The sequence below is a fragment of the Miscanthus floridulus genome, chromosome 4 (genome assembly GCF_019320115.1).
Source record: "Miscanthus floridulus cultivar M001 chromosome 4, ASM1932011v1, whole genome shotgun sequence".
NCBI classification, from domain to species: domain Eukaryota; kingdom Viridiplantae; phylum Streptophyta; class Magnoliopsida; order Poales; family Poaceae; genus Miscanthus; species Miscanthus floridulus.
Genome location: NC_089583.1, coordinates 70,832,164 through 70,851,477, shown reverse-complemented (window position 1 = coordinate 70,851,477; position 19,314 = coordinate 70,832,164). Strand labels below are relative to the sequence as shown.

At 47.1% G+C, this 19,314-nt stretch overlaps 2 protein-coding genes and 1 non-coding gene across 3 annotated transcripts; 1 reads left to right on the top strand and 2 right to left on the bottom strand.

Moving 5' to 3' along the window:
- Positions 1-938: 938 nt before the first annotated feature.
- Positions 939-4,333, bottom strand: LOC136548621 (uncharacterized). Its single transcript, XM_066540081.1, has 2 exons — positions 3,313-4,333; positions 939-1,228 (listed from the first exon to the last, which is right to left on the bottom strand). The coding sequence occupies exons 1-2, from the start codon at positions 4,331-4,333 to the stop codon at positions 939-941; spliced, it is 1,311 nt and encodes a 436-aa protein (XP_066396178.1).
- Positions 4,334-10,738: 6,405 nt separating this feature from the next.
- LOC136553065 (small nucleolar RNA R71) lies at positions 10,739-10,845 on the bottom strand. Its single transcript, XR_010782969.1, has one exon. It is a non-coding gene; the product is annotated as a small nucleolar RNA R71 (small nucleolar RNA).
- A 1,571-nt stretch (positions 10,846-12,416) lies between these two features.
- Positions 12,417-13,132, top strand: LOC136551682 (chaperone protein dnaJ 20, chloroplastic-like). Its single transcript, XM_066543226.1, has one exon. It carries the CDS (start codon positions 12,477-12,479, stop codon positions 12,966-12,968), a length of 492 nt encoding a protein of 163 aa, XP_066399323.1. The 5' UTR covers positions 12,417-12,476; the 3' UTR covers positions 12,969-13,132.
- The last annotated feature ends 6,182 nt before the right edge of the window (positions 13,133-19,314 follow it).

Genomic DNA, 19,314 nt, shown 5'->3' with positions numbered 1-19,314 from the left:
CCTACGGACAAACACGATATTTGTATGGATATTTTTTAAAGAAAAAGTTCAATGAAAGAAGCAATGCTATGCGGGGAGACTTACCCAGAACTCCCCAATGACCCGTGCTACCTTGGTGGGGTATGGCTCCGTATCAGCGGCGATGGCGTAGTGGTCAAACGAACAGGCCGCCAATGTGTTGTTATTGTACATGATGACGTCAGGGTAGTGTTGCCTGCATAGAAGACCCAGGATGCCATTGGGGGTGTGTGCACCAGCACCGGACACAACCACCTAGTTCCTGCACATGTGATTAAGAAAAATTAGTAGTTCATCTTTGTTTGAACTTATCATATGAAGTAGGGGCAAATAAAATGTCAAGTTTACTTACTTTTGCCCTTCAGGGCGAATCACTAGGCGGCGGTGAGGAAGCAGAAAAGCAGGGAGGCTCATGGGACCTCGTAGGTACACCCTCGGAGCAGAGGAAGAGGAACCCGTGCCTCCCGCCAACACCTCCTTCTCGTCGAAGGGCGCCTCCTCCTCCTCCTCGTGCGCCCTCTCCACGGGCATCATCGGCTCCACCTCCTCCGACACCTAGAGACGTGCTAGGGGCCTCCTGCTCCTCGGGTTCCTCCTCCTCCTCACATCTGACCCCTTGGCCTCCTCCCTCGCTTGGTAAAGTGACCTAACGGGCCTGTGACGCCCACCCTCCATCTTTGTTGAATCACCTAAAAAAAGAAAAGTATTACATGTATTAGAAATAATATTCATGCTTACAAAACACTTAATTAGAAATAGATGCAAAATGATAATCAACTTTAGTATTACATTTATTAGAAATAATCGTCATTATTTGGATTAGCTGGATCATAGGTCTCATCATCGCTATCAACATTGTCCAAATCATCAACACTAATTGAAGGAGGAATGTTGTCTTCATTGCCATTGCCTAAACGTAATCACTCAAGCATTTGTAGGTCATCCACATTGTGGACCTCATCTCCAGCATCCTCATCATCAACCCTTTCATTGTCTACTTCCATTTCTATCGCTTCAGTTAAGTCTATCACAAAGCTTCCTTGTAGCCCCTCTTCTTGAAAGAACTCTCCCTCATATGTGCTTGGATTGAAGTTATAATCTTCATCATTTGGGGCAGGTAGTTTACCATGTGGTGATACCTTGTGCACAATAGCCCAACCCTTAAGCTCTTCGTCTTGGCACGCGTATGCATATAATACACCTGGTAGGCCTGTTGAGCCACAATATAGACATCTTTTCCTAGGTAGACGGAATCTGGTTGAATCTCCACTAGCCCAAGATTAGGGGTCCGTCTCGTTGCTCTAGGATCAAACCAGTGGCATTTAAATATGATAGGATTAAGAGCTTTGGAACCATAAAATGAAAGTTCATAGATTTCCTCAATTCTTCCATAATATTGGGCCTCATCAGTGCCTAGTGTTAAAACTCCACTATTTGTGGTCTTTCGATTGGGCCGACTCTACTCGTAGCATGTTGTTTGAAAGCGATATCCATTCACGTCGTAGCCGTTAAATGACTTGACCCTAATGGCACAGCTGTTTGCAACCTGTCTTAACTCATCACTTATAGTAACATCAGTTTGGGCCTTCCGTTTGAACCAAGAAATGAAATTGGGCCTCCCTGGTCCTGCACCCTTTGAAAGAAGGGTATCAGTTTCCTACAGGGTTGGATCCCTTCGTCCTTGCCAGGTTTGATGAGTGAATTCCCTGTACCAAAGAGAAATAAGGGGGATGCGAAATAGTGTGACGGTGTATCAAAACAAGGGGGTTGAGAACTTACCCAATGAATGGCTGCACGTCGACAAGGTTGGTCAACACATACAGCATGGTACTGCGCCACTCTTCATTTTTCAATTGCTTAGTGGTCGATGCACTTGCGTTTCTGAGCTGCCCTTGGAAAAGGCTGAGCTTCGATTCATTTTCACCAGCATTGTAACGAGGGGTGGATTATGCATGCTAGGAAGGAGGTTCGGTTTGTAGTATTTCTGAGTGAAGGTTCCCACCTCCTCCCTAATGGTTTCCTCTGCAATGGAAGCCTCAATTTTGGCCTTATTTCTACATTTTGTTCGAATAGTCTTCAGACATCTCTCGATTGGATAGCACCACTAGGCCTGCACGGGCCCCCCCATACGTGCCTCATAGGGGAGGTGCACAATCAAATGCTGCATCGACAAGAAGAAGCTGGGTGGAAAGATCTTCTCCAACTTACAGACCAACACAGGTGCCGCTTTTTCCAAGTCACGAACGACGGACCGGTCAAGCTCCTTTGCACAAAGCTGGTGAAAGAAATATCTCAACTCTGCAAGCACTTGCCATATTTGATCAGGGACATAGTCTCAAACCATCACTGGAAGAAGCCGCTCAATCCAGATGTGGAAGTCATGACTCTTCATCCCGTTGACTTGTAGAGTGCCTAAGTTGACTCCCCTCCTCAGATTCGCTGCATACCCAACAGGGAACATTAGCATTTGGATCCATTGAAGTACTTCCCTCCTCTAATCCTTGGTCAAGACAAAATCGACCTTAGGCCACCTCCACGTCTTGTTGCCTCTAGGAGGCTGCATCTCTTGCTTTGGTCTATCACATAACGTTGCCAGGTCCACTCTAGCCTTAGTGTTGTCCTTAGACTTTTCAGTGTCCATGAGTGTTCCCCAAAGTGCCTCGGCAACATTCTTCTCGGTGTGCATTACATCGATGTTATGTGGCAGAAGAAGGTCATCAAAATAGGGGAGCCTCGTCAAGCCTGACTTATGTGTCCACATATGTTGCTCACCATATCCCACAAACCCACCATCTAGAGTGGACACAAGAGCATCTATCTACGCATGAACCTTGACACCAGCCATCATCTGTGGTGGAGGGTTTGTCACTATGACACCTTTCGTAAAGTTCTTGATGTCTTGTCTGAATGGATGCTCAGAAGGGAGGAATTGCCGATGTGCGTCGAACAACGAATACTTGCCACCCTTCCATAACCAGATGAACCTCAAAGCTTCCTTGCATACTGGGCATGGGAACTTCCCATGAACACACCAACCGCTGAATAACCCATACGCTAGGAAGTCATGCATGGAGTACTAGTACCAAACGTGCATTTTGAAGCTTGTCTTTGTAGCTCTGTCGTATGTCCATACCCCTACCTCCCAAGCATGGATCAATTCATCAATCACTGGCTCCATGAACACACCCATATTACTCTCCGAGTGTCTAGGAATTATCAACGATAAGAATATGTTATGTCGTTCAAAGGAGACACCAAGGGGGAGATTGAGGGGGATAACGAACATAGGCCAACATGTGTATGGGGCAGCCATCATTCCATAAGGATTGAACCCATCTGTTGCCAACACAACACGTACATTATGAGCCTCTCCAGCTTTTTCAGGATATATGTCATCGAAGTGTTTCCATGCTTCACCATCGGCTGGATGCACCATCTTCTCTAGACTGTACCGTTTTCCATTTTTGTGCCATATCATCTGTTTCGTGGATTCCTCATTCATGAATAGCCATTGGATCCTTGATAGGAATGGAAGGTGCCGTACGATCTTCATTGGGACTATCGTCTGACTCTTCTGACCATCACCAGAGTCTGTCTCTAGGTACCTAGATGATTCACACTTTGGACAGTACTTTACGTCCACATGTTCTTTCCAGAATAGGACGCACCCCTTTGGACAAGCATGTATCTGCTCATACGGCATCTTAAGTGCCCGAAGGAGCTTCTGTGAATCGTACATGCTCTTTGGTAGAATGTGGCCCTCCGAAAGCAGGGTGCCAATCACGATCAACATCTTATTGAAGCCGTCTCGACTAATGTTTAACTCAGACTTCAACACCATCAAGCGTCCAATGGCGTCAAGTTCAGACACCGAGGACCGATCGTAAAGGGGCTTCTGAGCAGAGTTCATCATCTCGTAGAAAGCCTTTGTGGCTGCCTCCATCTCCTCCTTCTCGCCTGGGTCAACGCTGAGTGCTTGGTGAACATCATCTAACAAGTCTGGTACACCAACATCATCATCAAAAGCTTCGACGCATGCTCTCACCACCTCCTCTCTCGTACGATGGGCTTCACCATGGTAGATCCACCGGGTGTAGCCCGGCATATATCCATTCTTCACAAGATGTTTACCCATGTCGACCCTATTTATCCTTCTCCTGTTTGCACATTTGGAGCAGGGACATAGCTCTAGCAGATGTGATGATGAAGCCTTGCCAAATGCCTTGTTCAAAAAAGCCTCAGTCTTGCGAAACCATTCATCTGTGTACTCCATGTGACTTTTCCAGCCCGTGTACATCCACTGACGGTCATCCATCCTCTAAAATGCCAGCGAGTAATGCAACCATCAACTACATCTACATGACTTTCATACTGTCTAATAGGTGAGGATAGGTCCTAATCCCACCCGTGGATGCGTAGATGAGGTTAGTTACCATGGTCTTCTCCTATCCCAGACATAATTTCGGCAGCACCTCCCCGCTGTTCTCCCGATACACGTCCTAGCAGGGAGAGTGTGTATTCGGAGAACAACGGGGAGGTAATGCCGAAACCCTGTCTCGGATCAGAGCGGACCATGGAAACTAAACTCATCTACGCATCCGTGGGCTGTCCAAATAACGTGGACAATCTAAAAAAGATACGGCCATAGATATGCAAAGATATGCATACCACCAACCGTATCTCTTTTGGACGGGAGACGCCTAACTTGGTTACGCGATATACGACCAAGGTACACAAAAGAGGGGTTATACCTAGGGTGTCGGTGGAGTCAGGCTAGCGGGGTGGTGGCGAGTCAGTGTAGTGGCGAGGCGACGCGGTGCAGGCAGACCCGCAACGTCGAGGAAGACGATCGGTGTAGCCAAGGTGCTCCGGCTCCGCTCAGACAGTTCCTTCACCTGCATGAAAAACAAATAGATTTGGGTCAATTCTAAATTTTGGCAGCACCTCCCCTGCACGGGGAGGTTTCCAAAACCTGCAAAAAACAACGGCACGAAGGCCAACAATCACAACGGCTCAAAGGCCGACAATCATAATGGCTCAAAGGCCGACAATCACAACGGCTTAAAGGACGACAATCATAATAGCACATCATTATACCTTGGCTGCAGAGGCGTCGATGAGACGGGAACATGGGGAAGATGGCGCCGAGAACGGAATGGAAAGGCAACCTCCTCTTTCCTCTCCTCCCGGCCTCCTCCTCCTTCTACTCTTCTTCCTCTCCTTCTTCCTCTCCTTCCTCTTCTTCCTCCTTCTTCCTCCTTCCTCTCCTTCCTCCTTCCTCTCCCCCTTCTTCCTCCTTCTGCACCGGTCGTTCGGTGGGGCATGGCGGGGCGGGGCAGCGGCCGGTAGGGCCGGGTGCGGCGCTCTTTGCCGGTCGCGGTGCAAATCAGCGACGGGGAGGGTCGGGGCGGGGCTTGATGCCGGTGTTGGGGCAGCGCGCGCGGGTGCGGGCGGCGGCGCATAGGCGGCGGGGAGCGGTTGTGTGGATAGGGTTTGGCCAGGGTGGGCTGGCCGTGGCCCATTTTGATGTTAGGTCCTTTGCCGAGTGCCACGGGCCGGTACTCGGTAGAGGTTATTAATATCACATGTGGAGATGTCCTGGTTTCTAAGCACCGTACGTGACAACATGCACGAAACTTTTTCAAATTTTTACCATAGGCTCCACATGCTACATAACGATGCATCCACAAGTTTCATGATTTTTTGAATTCGTTTGAATTTTATACAATTTAAAAATACTTTGGTTGCAACTTTGTCCTCATGTTTCATTAACCAGATGTGAAAAATATCCCGCAAGTTCCTGGATACGGCCTCAAAACACACTCACTAGCATGACAATCATTTTTGGAATGATTAGATTTCATTATTCGATGCACCTGCAGTTCAAACTTGCTTTTTGCAAAATAAATCAACAAAACAAAAATAATTCTAAAAATATAGTAAAAAGTCACAAAATTCAACCAAATTTTAACATGTACTTTAAAGCACTATAGAAACCCTAAAGAAAAAAATCTGGGAGCAAAAATATAAAAAAAATTCTTTGCCGAGTGCCAAACCTGGCACTCGGCAAAGGGGGTCTTTGCCGAGTGCCAGAGACAGGGCACTCGGCAAAGAAAATAAACAAAAAATTAAAAAAATTAAAAAATTCTTTGCTGAGTATCTGACGGCGACCACTCGGCAAAGCCTAACGGTGGGTGGCTGCCGTCACCTTGGTTAGCCTTTGCCGAGTGTTTAGCTTTGTCGAGAGCCCGACACTCGGCAAAGGGAGGCTTTGCCGAGTGCTATCCTTTACCGAGTGCCTGGCACTCGGCAAAAATGGATATGCCGAGTGTTTGGCTTTGCCGAGTGCGGCACTCGGCAAAGTCTATCTTTGCTGAGTGCCCGACATTTGACACTCGGCAAAGTAGGAAACACTTAGCAAAGCCCCTATTTCCCGTAGTGCATGGGGACTCTTAACTAGCATGTGAGCGCTTGTACGGTACAAAAACATGGCTAGACATAGAGATATAATTACAATCCATTTGGATTAGGCCTTGAACACACACAGACACCCGGCCTACCCAAGTCATGTATGTGTGTTTCTTTTAGCTAAAGAAGCTAACACATGTGCAACTCTATTACATTCCCTCTTAATCTGGACTATCTTCCACTCTCGGAGCATCTGGGCATACTCTTTTACTTCCTGGATAACAAAACTATACTCTAATGCATCTGTCTTGGCGCTCTGCAAGGCTGAGACTACTCTAGAGCAGTCCGACTCGATGATCACTAGTTCCCGACATGATTCCAAAGCCAAGCTAAGGCCTTCCACGCATGCGGTGAACTCTGCATCCTCTAGACTTGCACATATAAAAAAAGAACGCACCAGGATGTAGAACCACTAATCCATTATAATATCTAGAAATAATCCTAGCACCACCTTCACCCAATTGCACTACTATTGATACCTAAAGTGGCAAACGGGTAAACTGCAAGCGTACATCTTAGAGAAGATGCCAGATAGGCTTGGCTCTTCTCTGCACCCCCTCACTCTCTGCCTATTTGTATAGCACTACTACTAAAACTTGGAAGCTATATGAAGAGTGGATCCTCCTTTATGAGCATAAATGAGAGAGGGGATATTTATAGTATAGAGGAGGAGTATGGGCTACTCTAAGTGCTGACCCATGAATCCACGAGACCTCCCTTCTCTTTTGTTTGATGAAATTGTCTCAAAATCAAGGACCAAGATCACTTGATGTTGTGCATCTTTGCATGCACCCATGCAGAGAGGTGTTGGGTGAAAATGGGAGGTCGGCTAACCATAAGGGCTGTCTGCCGACCCCCTATAGCAGGTGGGGCCACCCTCCTTCTAGAAGCTTGGTCCATATTTCATCAGGGTTGAATGGAGGGTGATTGTGCTTTATTGATGGTCAGCAACCATGATAGGGGTCGCCCGACCCCCTACACTGGCTTGTGGGCCCTATCCTGTAGTGTGGCTCCTCTTGGCTTGCTCCTTACCAAGTTTGAGCTGATTTGGTCAAAATTGTACCGTCGGCCGACCTGCCAATTTTGGCTAATCAGGCTCATCGTTTGCATAGAACTTGTAGAAGCATTGCCCATCATAATGATGTTTTTGATGGTCAATTGGTCATACTTGGGTGGTCGGGCAACCACCCATGTTGGGACCCTAGACTTGGTTTTTCTTCCATTTTGTTCTTACATTCAAATAGAGGACAAGTACATGTGGAACCAAGTTATTTGAACCTAAATTATTCATGGTTGGCTTATTATCTCCTTTCATATGTGACACTTATGTGACATTTTGGACTATCCAAAACATTGACAAAATCATCGTCAACAACTAAAAAGGAGCCATCTACATTGATCATAGACCATCCTAGTGGTGGCCTAGACCAGCCCCCAGCGTGATCCTTCCCAAAACATTGTTCCGGTGGCCCAGCCTCATGTCTATCACAAGTGTTTACTTTACCCTTATCATCCCTTCCTACACCGGATTGTCTGATTTCCATCAGAGAAGACCAGAGGTTGATAAAATAGTGAACAGACTCAACAATCATGCATACGCCTAATTGATGAGTTATTTTTTTGATGAAACAATTGATGAGTTATATTGTTATGTACTGACCAAGAATGCCATAGCGTGAGCATGGGAAGGTCTTGCTGAATCCTATGGCATTGGTCCAAAAGAAGCAGCAACCAATCTAGATCGGTATAGTGGAACTGCTCCTCATTCGCTAAAGGCCAGGGATCTCTCATAGCTGAGCGCAGGTTCCTGGCATGAGGGCACTCGACTGTGGCGTGGAAGCTTCTAACATAGAATCACATATGGGACACATATTATTATCTTCTAAATTTCTTATGAATTTGTTCCTCTGTGTCGGGATGGCATCATGGGTGTTGGCAGTCCTTAGCGACAACATTTTACCGCCAACTAAGATCCAAAAGAGAGAAACTAAGCATGACTTACACATATATGTTATCACTTTGACCCATTTCCACTTGTATTGGAAGATTATTATTTTACAGGACATATACACAAATACAGTGGAAAAGGTGACAAAAATACGCTTTCCGACAAAGCATAGAAGAGAAACAAGGAGAGATGCCCACCTACACACCAAGATTGGGCTGGGCACCACCGAGGAAGCCATCCAGGCCCAGCCATCAACTCACCAGAGCAAGGCGGTGGCTAGAGGAGCAGCCCAGGGTGCGGGCACACCGCCCCCAGCTCCGTTCGGGCCCAACTTGCTCTAGCGGTTGCATGGCAGCATGCTGAGGTGGCTCCTGGTGGTTTCCTATTTTATTAGCCTCCAAACCGACCACCCTAGGCTATAAATAGATGGGGGAGAGCTCCATTCACAAGACACACCACACAAGAGCCTCTCTCCCATACTTGTATATTTTTACTATTTTTAGTAGTTCTATTTAGAGCAAGGCAAGAAACTTCATTGGAGAGCTTGTACTTTGGAGAATTCTTGGTATGACTAATATGAAGATTTCTCTTATGTTCTTGCTCTCATATTATCAATATATCTATGTTATGAAACTATAGCTAAGTTCTTATGTTATTCATTTAGCATATAGAACTTTATGCTTAATCTTTCATACATACATGTTTACATCAAGACCTAAATTGAGGTAGAAGATTCTACTTTAAGATTAGTTTTGATCATTATATTCTTGCGGGTTCGTCATCCGTCCCCATGGTGGATGCTTTAGTAAGAGGACTTCAGATAAAGATGGAAGTTCCTGGTCACCGATAGAGTAGTAACCAATGGCGTAGACATGGTGTCTATGTTAAAAGTTACCTTGGTTTGCCCCGTATCCCAAGGCTGAGGGGTAGGCGGCAGGTGATGGTAGCTTTGTCCATCCTTCATAATCCCCCACGTTTGGATATGGCGTAGAGCTGTAGGCTGGTAACGCTTGGCAGACCAGTGTTCACCGGTGCCCGAAGTAAGTTTATAGTGACCAAAGCTATCTTAACTTAGGATCTTTACCATTAGAAATTCATGTATTTGTATGATATGCTAATATTAGCATAGCTATACAAGATAAGCCTGCTCTAGTTTAGGTTTATTCTTTTATTCTTTATTCTTTCTTTTATCTTTATCCTTGAGATTGGCTTGAGTGTGTGTCACACTATCCAACATTTATCATGGTTTACCCCTACTATGAACTTTGGTCTATTATACAGTCATGTTATCTTGACCATGTTCCTACTAGAGACTTTTATACCATGCATTCCTTTGGGAACATATAAATAAATGATACCCGAATACTTCCGAGTGAAATGCTACAATGATATATCCGTGTGTTTACGGAATATTTCTGCATGTGTTCAGAAATATCATCACGGTATTTTTGGTGCCATCGCTAGGAAACACTAATCCTAGTGGTGACGCTAAGAAATGCCAACAAGAATTTCTGGTGCCGTTGCCGGGGATGGACTTAAAAACTCCATATTTGGTAATTGCATTTAGAAATGCCAACAAATATTTTTGGCGCCGTTGTAGGGGATGGACTTAAAAACTCCATACTTGGTAATTGCATTTAGAAATGCCAACAAGTATTTCTAGCGCCGTTGCCGGGGAAGGCACTAGTTAAAAGAATCTATTAGGACATGTTCTTGATAATATGCATGTGTAGTAGCCATTGCTCATAATAGGATAACTTTGCTTGTTTTCTCCTGTTGTGGATGAAAACATGATAGTGTAAGATGATTTCGACTTGCCGATGACCTTCACCAAGAATCCAGAGTCGTTCCTAAAGAAGGCCCGACCTCATGTCGGTCCTCCTTCCGCTACTCCACCGGCAACTGAACCCATCACCCAACACCATCTGTACCAAACACTACGGCCGATAGGACCCTGCACGAGTACTCCATCCCCACTATTGCCAACATGTCCGTTGGGCCCGCTGTCAACATGGGTGACACAAACTTTGAATTGAAGACCGGCCTAATCATGATGTGTAGGCAAATCCATTTTGTGGATTGCCTAGCGAGGACGCCAACGCCCATCTCTAACACTTCCTAGAGTTGTGTGACACCGTCGTCATGAAGGATGTCGCACCGAAGATAATCAGACTCCGCTTGTTCCCATTCTCCCTCCTGGGGAGGGCAAAATAGTGGTTCTACAAGGGCCGAGAAGCTATCAACACATGGAACAAGTGTTCCACGACATTCCTCGCAAAGTTCTTCCCAATGGACAAAACCAATGCCCTTCATGGAAGAATTTCCAACTTCCAGCAGATAGCATCAGAATCCATCCCGGAAGCATGGGAGAGGTTGCAAGAACACATCCTTGCCTGGCCACACCACGGGATGGAAGATTTGTTGATTCTTTAAAACTTCTACAATGGGCTAACTTCCACATCTAGAGTCCACATAGATGGTGCTGCCGAAGGAGCCTTCTTCTCACCCACAGTCGGCGAAGCTACGGCTCTCATTGAGAAGATGATCTCCAACCAGGGTTGGAGTGAAGATAGACTCCACACCCAAAAAGATGGCATGCATACCGTGGAGGAGACGGATATGCTGGCCGCAAAATTGGATCTCCTAATAAAACGTTTGGACAAGCACGATGCCATAAAAGGAGAACCCTATGGTACCGTCCAATCACTCTACTCGCATATACCATGCGAGGTGTGCAAAAACTTTGGACACTCGGGGAAAGACTGCCTCGAGACCCATGAAGATACGCTGAACGATAACAATAGGGTTCGTCTACAAGGAGGTTCAGGGAGGAATCAGTCGCACCCACCATATCAAGAAGGTAACTTTGCTTACAATTCAAATTTTGCAAATTAACCGTCGTTGATAGATCTTGTGTTAGGCCAAGCTCAAATAAATAAAAACTTGACAAAGGAACTTACCTCTAACGATGAATGTTTTTTGAAAACATTAATTCTAATTTAGAAGGCTTACACTTTTCCTTCGAAAATCAATTAAGCCTTAATAAAATCTTTGAAAACCAACTAGCTCAAATTCCTACTACAATTCCTGCATATGATTTTGAAAAGATCCTGGGGCAACCTGAGATTTCATTTGAAAATATCAATGCAGTAATCACGAGGGATGGTAAGTCCACTTGTGACCTACATATCCTAACCATGCAAGAAGAGCTAAAAAGCACGGTGATTACTGTATACTGAAGTAGTTGCTCTGTCTTATAGTTCATCTATGCACACGGCAGGAAGACTGTATGGAAATTGTGCAATACTTCAGTATACAGTCTGTGCACACAGACCTCATTGCTGATCAATTGGCCATCACTTGCAATACTTACTAGTATAAGGGCCAGTTTGGCACCGCTCTTGCGTGCTCCGGCTCTGGCACTGTTCACGCACTGTAGCCGGAGCCGCAAGAGCTGCAAAAACGAGCTCCGCCGGCTTCGTGAACAGTGCCCAGTGAACCGTGAGACGAAAAAGTAGGAGAGAGAAAAACAGATTCAATGAACAGTGTTGCTACAGTATATGAGAGCAAAACGGCTTTATAAACAGTACCGGAGCCGAAACAAACGAGTCCTAAGTTGCAATCTTCTTTTGCCTCGTCAAGCAGACCCAGCGAATATGCAGATACAACATACAAGCTGGCAAATCCTCTTTTGTCTTTCTTCACCCAAAAGAATCTATTTCTACCCAAAACCGATGCGTACGTCTTTGCCGTCTCCAATCCCAGTACAATCCATGGGCAAAACTCCATTTCACCGGTCCGCCCCGACACGGCCAGGCGACTACAGCGACGTTGCCAGCAGCCGTCCGTGCGAAAACCGCGTACCACCAGCCCGATTCGTTTGTCTTGTCCTCGGACAGCCGTCCTACCTGCCGCCCGGCCCGCCACTATATATACACGCCATAGCCATCTCCGCCGCACCTCGATCGATCGATCGCTAGCTCTCAGTCACCTGCAAAGACAACTAGTTGCGCCTAGATATCAGGCAGCAAGCTAGCTAGCCATGAGCACCGGCACCATCCCCATCGTGCGATGCGCTGCCACGGTTAACACCGCCACCGTCTTTGGCTGCCGGAAGAGCCGTTGCAACGTGACAGCAACGGCGACGTCGGCGGGAAGGAGGGCCTCGGCGAGCAGGAGGGACTACTACAAGGTGCTGTCCCTGGAGCACCGGCCTGACGTGGGCGCGGAGGAGATCAAGCGCGCGTACCGGCGGCTGGCGCTGCGGCACCATCCCGACGTGTGCCCGCCGTCGCGGCGCGCCGAGTCCACGGAGCTCTTCCTCGAGCTGCGGCGCGCCTACGAGACGCTCTCCGACCCGGCGCGGAGGGTTCGGTACGACGCCGACCTGAGGACAGACGGCGGGGAGGTGGCGAGGCGGCCCGGCGGCGTTGCGTTTGCGAGGGACGTGTGGGAGTCCCAGCTGTGCGTGCTGCGCGCGCGCTCAGAGCAACGCCAGAGAGCGAGGAGCAGCCAGCCGCAGCGGCCGGTCTGATTGGGTGGACGCCGCGTGACAACGAAGTACTATAGATCCATGTTCTAATTCATTCTTTGATTAATGATTGTGCTTCAATAAAGCACGACCAAAGTACCTTTATTTTTTCCTAATTCATTATTTGAATGACCTTCAGAGTTGAGACTCATCATGGGATCTGTTGTTTACTGGGATGTAGTACATTTTACCGGCGATGGATTTTTTTTTTATGAAACAGAAGACACTGGATCCCATTGAGGCTATAAGTTAGTGGATGCAAGAGTCAAGAGTGACACGCAAGGTTTTTATTTTCGAAAATTAAAATTTATCAGGGATCACAGATAAAGAGGATAAACATGATATATCGGAAATATCGGACCAAATTCAAACAAAATTTAAGTAAATTTAAATAAAATTTGTACGAAAAATATAGATATTTTCTTATCGGCACCTACGAATAAAGAGGATATATCGAAAATATCAGGAGATTTCGTCCGATATTGAAAAAGGGCGAGGCGGCGAAGATAAACAGTTATCAGGGCGCGGCTTCCGTCCGAACGCTCGGACCGTAGCATGCCCCCATCAGCACTGTGTAACTCAAATACTCAATGCACAACGCACTCGCTGAGACGACGAAGGCGTGAATTATTGGAGGAAGGAAAGTTGCGTTGCACTCTTGGCACGAGCTCTGTTTTCTAACCTTCCTTTTTAAGAAAGCAGCGTGCTAGGTGGCATTATTGCAGAAACATGTCTTTGTGAAATATCGCAGAAATATGTTTGATCTATGCAAACGACGGTATCAAGGTTGATTATGAGAGTACAAGAATGCATGCCACAATGAGAAACGATCATTTATTGATGGCTATTGGAAATCTTATACTTGTGAGATACGATTGTTGCGTTAAAATTAATTAAAAGTAAAGGTAGGTCGGTAATCTTTGTTCATAGGTCACGGAGTTTACTTGATCTCGAATGCAATAATAAACTTCCCGAACATTACAAACTATATATGCGGTAGCCTCTCAATGCGCCCGGAGGTGGGTCCCTTGCCTGGATCGTCTTGGAGCCCCAGCTCTGCCCTCGAAGACGAACTGGGGGTGCCGGCGGCGGCGGCAGTGGCGTCAGGATATTCGTCGGCGTGGAAAGCACCCTTGAGAGGAGGATGCTGGCGATGGGTCGTCGGGCGGAGAGCTGGCAGGCCCACTTCGGGCGAGAGCCCACTTAAGTGCATGAGAGCAAAAAAGGAAGGCATACAGGTTGCATGTCGGGCTCTGGCAGGCCACATACTTGGGCCATGCGGTTTGCTGGTAGACATGCTAGCTTTTGTGGCCAGGTCTGGCCTGTTGGGCTCATTTCCTATATTTTTCCATTTCTTCTATCTCGTACTCTTTTCGATGCACGCACATATGCATAAGTTTATTTTAATAGAAATATTACTAGATGGATATCAATCAATCAAGTAAAAACTCATAAGAAGCAACTCAGATATTTAATAAGCTTGAGATACATGATCTAAGCGTCCAACCCATAATTAAATTAGATTTAGTTATGGTTATGGTTTGGGCCAAACTCTGACTGAATAACCGCTAGTCTTGCAACGTAAAGACAAGTTTGATAATTGAAATTTTAAAAAAGAATGACCTCCTCCTTGAAATCTTCATGGAAAAGGTTGTTCGTGTCTTATATGCAGTTCCTATCTTTTGGAGTATGTAGGGTTAGTTGCAGAAACCCTAATCAAACTTTCATCTATCCTTATCTGAGCTGATGTCTGATGATGACCCAGGCATCTTATAAAAATGATCGTTGCTAGATTAATATAATATATATGTAATCATACCTCTAGACCGAAATTCCGTTCTAGTAGTGCGGTATGTATCCTCTAACTGAACATCTATTTGATTTTAATTGATCAGGAGTAACAATGTGCAAAAATCATCCAAATTCTGTATCACTTAAATTTTGTCTATTAGTATTAGCTAAAGCTATATCTAGATCGCGTCGACAGAGAAAGCATCACTTTATTGTGATTACAGTACCACATAGAAAATGTTCGGTGGATGCATTCAATCAGTCGAAGGCCGGCAATCTTTATTGATATCACGGGTTTGTTGACGTGGTGATCTTCTAATTTAAATATGCGATGGTCGATATCTGAATTCTTCGAATTGAATGAGTCCATAGTATAAGACACAATACAAGATACGACACAACGCAAATCGGTTCCCAACTCACATTCATGTGTCTTTCTTTTAACACTTATGGTGCTTCAAATTAATTTGAGATGCCTGAAATCCGAGCGTCCCCAAATTATGGCGCTCGTCCCCGCTGGTCTCTCGGCCGCCATGTCCAGCCCCTGCGCTGCTCTGTTCCCGTGCCTGCCTTCTTTGCCTGGCCCGTGTGCAGCCTAACAATTTCCAGCCAGAACAGTATTAGCCCGAACAGACTGCTTCTGCTTGCTGGAATTAGCTGACGCGACTAACCCTGGAGCCTAACACATCCCTGAGAAGCTTCAAAGTTTCCTACAACTAAGGTATTATAGAAAATGAGTTAGATTAATGGCATATTATTCAAATGATAATTATGTTCAGCATTTCTATCGCTGAAACATTGGCGATTGTTCATGCTTATAAGGTGCCTTGGTAAAATTTTACAAGTTATATAGTAATTCTTAGTGCAAAAGACAGCGACATACCACAACGTTAGGATGCACGGATTGCAGCCAAATCAAAACATGAGTAACGGACCGTCTGGCATTGTTAAAACTGCACACTTCAGACAAAGGCCAGCGCAGCGTCCAGCAAGTGTATGCACCGAAGAACCGTTTGGCGTTATTGAAAACACACACACACTGGACAAACAACAGCGCAACGCTTGGCGTGTGTATGCACCGGACCATCCAGTCAGTGAAAAAATGCACATACCGGACAATAACATTGTAGCGCTGGAAAACATGTAAACCCTAGATCGAAGAAACGCACTGACCAGATCGTCCGGTGCTTTGATTTTCTTGGAACATTGGCTCAGGAGACATAACTTTCATGCTTTCATGGTGAAGAGTGACTAGGTTTACAAGTAAACCAACAAAGGGTAAATATCATGCTTATGACAAAGAAAGACTAGTTTCTCACAAACTAGCAAATGAGCCATTGGAACTCTTTGACTGAGAGGACCCGTGAGGACAAGGATGTCGGCAGCGGGTTGCGCTAGGTCAGCCTCCAAACCTAGAGTGCCATAGTTGCCTAGTTGGGCATTGGATCAAGAGAGGTACAACAGCTCGGGGTTAGAAAAGTAAGGTAAAGGAGAAGATAGAGTGAAAATTAAATTTATTGATTGATTGGTGCAATTGGATAGATCCCTCAAGTGGTCGTGGCCATTTGTGAGCTGCTTGGTACGTCCACCAGTAACGTAAACGAAACGAACTTAGTTTAAATCGTCCCTCCCGCTGTAACGTCTGCGGGCATAATTTATTTGCATTTGCGATACGAACATGACAACCAAACAGTTCGCTATATTTATAGGGTGGGGATATATTCCAGAAAATCCAAATATAAAACGAAAATAATCTCAAAATAAACTCAAACCAAACATATGTACCCCTTTGGATTGTGGGGACAATAAAAAAATAGGATTAAATATTCCTATGTATTCAGTTACTGTAGCTCGATCCAAACATATGGGCCCTTTGTTCGCATGAATCATCTATAGGAAAACCGTAGGAAACTTTACATTGTGCTTGATCTCACAGGAAAACCATAGAAAAAAACATCCACTCAAACCTCATGTTTCTTGCTTTCTATTTTTCCACTACTACACAAATGATTTTGCGAGACACCCCTCCGGAGGCCACCGAGGCGGGCACCTATTTTTGCCCGTCACGGTAAATGCCACGGTTTATCTAGGCGGGCATTTTTTTATTTACCACGGCAGGCATTTTTGCCCGCCACGGTAAATCTATTTACCGTGGTGGACGTCTTAAGATGTCCGCCACGGTAAATACCCTATTTTCCGCAGCGGACATTTTAGGATGCCCGCCACGGTAAATCGATTTACCGTGGCGGACATCTTAAGACGTCCGCCACGGTAAATACCCTATTTTCCGCGGCGGACATCTTAAGACGTCCGCCACGGTAAATCGATTTACCGTGGCGGGCATCCTAAAATGTCCGCCACGGTAAATCGATTCACTGAAACATATCACCCACATCCCTCGCACCATCGTCGCCGCCTCCCCCACTCTCTCTGTCAGCTCCCCGCCTCACCCACTCTCTCTCTCTCAGCTCTCCGCCTCCCCCACTCTCCCTCTGCCTCCCTCTACTCTCCCTCGATGCAGGCAGCGGCCTCCTCTAAGGGCGCGCGAGGCCTCCAGACGGCGGATCAAGGGCGCGCAGGGCGACGGCGCGCGCGGGACGACGGCGACGGCTGCGCCCTCCTCCTCCCCCATGGATCCTCCATGAAACGACGACGGCGCGGGGCTAGGGTTTCAAATCTAGTGAGTTCATCTCCCTCTTTCTCTCCATCTCCCTCTTACTCTCTCCATCTCCCTCACTCCTCCCTCTTCCTCTCTCCAGATCCGGCGACGACGACCTCTTCCTCCACGGATCCGACGGTGGCGACTTCCTCCCCCACGGATCTGGCGGCTGCACCCTCCTCCTCCGTGGATCTGGCGGTGGAGTGACCGGATCCGGCGGTGGATCTCCACCACGGCCACGACGCCGGGATCCACCACGGTCATGACGCTGGGACCTCCACCACGGCGGGCGAGAACGCGTCGGCACGGCGGCCTCCCTTCACCACGGCGCGGCGGGATCCGCGAGGAGGCACGGGGATCCACGAGGAGGCGTCGGCCTGGTCCCCTGCGAGCGACTGGCGAGGTGGTGGCGGCCCTGCAGTGGCGTCGGCGTGTCCAGCCGGCTTCTCCAGAGACGCTGGGGCTCGGCCGGCTGCTCCTCTTCTCCCTCGCTGAGCGGCACGGATCTGCGGCCTTAGGAAGCCCGGATCCGTCGCCGGTGGGCTCGCCAGTGGGCTCGAGAACGGGCTCGCCGGCGGGCACTGGTTTTTTTTGTTTTTTTAAATGATTAACCGCAGCGGGCATCCTAATGTGCCCGCCGTGGTAAAAGTATATTTACCGCGGCGGGCACGTTACACCGCCCGCCGCGGTAAATCGATTAACCGCGGCGGGCAAGGCCGCCCGCTGCGGTTAAGCCACGATTTACCGTGGCCTCTAGGCCACGGCGGACGGCTTTGCCCGCCGCGGAAAACCGAAAATGCCCGCCTCCAGTAAAGTTTGTGTAGTAGTGTTCCCTATAGTTGATCCGAACACCCATTTCTATAAAAACTAGCGTGGGTGCCCACGCTTTGCGTGGGAAGGAAGGCGGAAAAAAATATGAAACGGGTGTGTACTATTCCATAACGGGCATATACTGTTCCTTATCGGGTTTGTACTGTTTCTTATCGGGTTGGATACTGTTTGTCGCGGATCTAGTACCCTGATACTGTTGATCTACAGGGATATGAGTCTTGGGGAGCGCTGGATGAACAGTTTATATATATATATACACACACACTAGTGTGGGTGCCCACGCTTCGCGTGGGAAGGAGTGCGGGAAAAAAAAGATGGAACGGGTGTGCACTGTTCTGTAACGGGGCAGTACTGTGCTGTATCGGGTTTGAACTGTTTTTATCGGGTTAGCACTGTTCTTTATCGGGACCATTGCTCATCACGGATCCGAGCACTGTTCATCACAGACCCGGAACCCGTTACTGCTGATCTAGAGTGATCTGAGTCTTGGGGAGCGCCGGGTGAACAGGGGCGCGATGGATGAACAGTACCCATAGACAAATTTAAAGTTCTTATATAGATTTCTGTATTTTCATTCCTCTATTTTGCATATGTACTCTATCTCATTTCTATGTTTTTTCATTTCTGTATTTTTTTTAATCCTGCATTCCAAGGGGCTAAAGTTGAGTCCATCTTAGACTCACCTGGAAGAGAGAATTATGTATTTGGCACTGAAACAAATCAGTCTTTCTTATTTGGCACCAGAAATTTTTGTACTTATTTATCTGGCACTGAGTTGAAATTTTCTTCCGTAAATGGCACTGCCGCCCATTTGGACCGATAACAGTATCAAGTGGCTGGCAAATTTACATGAATGCACTTGTTTCCCGCGCTGGCAGGCGAGGTCGCCCTGCAACCTGGGGTGACCCGTGCACGACGAGCTGCGCTAGCTGCCGGAGCGCCAGCCGGTGAGCCCACCCCACCGCGTCCGCAGCGTCATGCCATTGCTGGAACACCTGCGGCCAAGCCTGCACCACCGCGCCCCCCGCGCCGCGCCGTGGGTGGGCACCAGTGCTGGCAAGCAAGGCC

What these genes read in the sequence shown, in the direction of transcription:
- LOC136548621 (XM_066540081.1), bottom strand. Translation starts at nt 4,333, where the DNA reads ATGGATGACCGTCAGTGGATGTACACGGGCTGGAAAAGTCACATGGAG. An exon ending in GATGGCTGCCCCATACACAT is followed by an intron (nt 1,229 to 3,312) that starts GTTGGCCTATGT and finishes GTGGCTCAACAG; the next exon opens with GCCTACCAGGTGTATTATAT.
- LOC136551682 (XM_066543226.1), top strand. Translation starts at nt 12,477, where the DNA reads ATGAGCACCGGCACCATCCCCATCGTGCGATGCGCTGCCACGGTTAAC.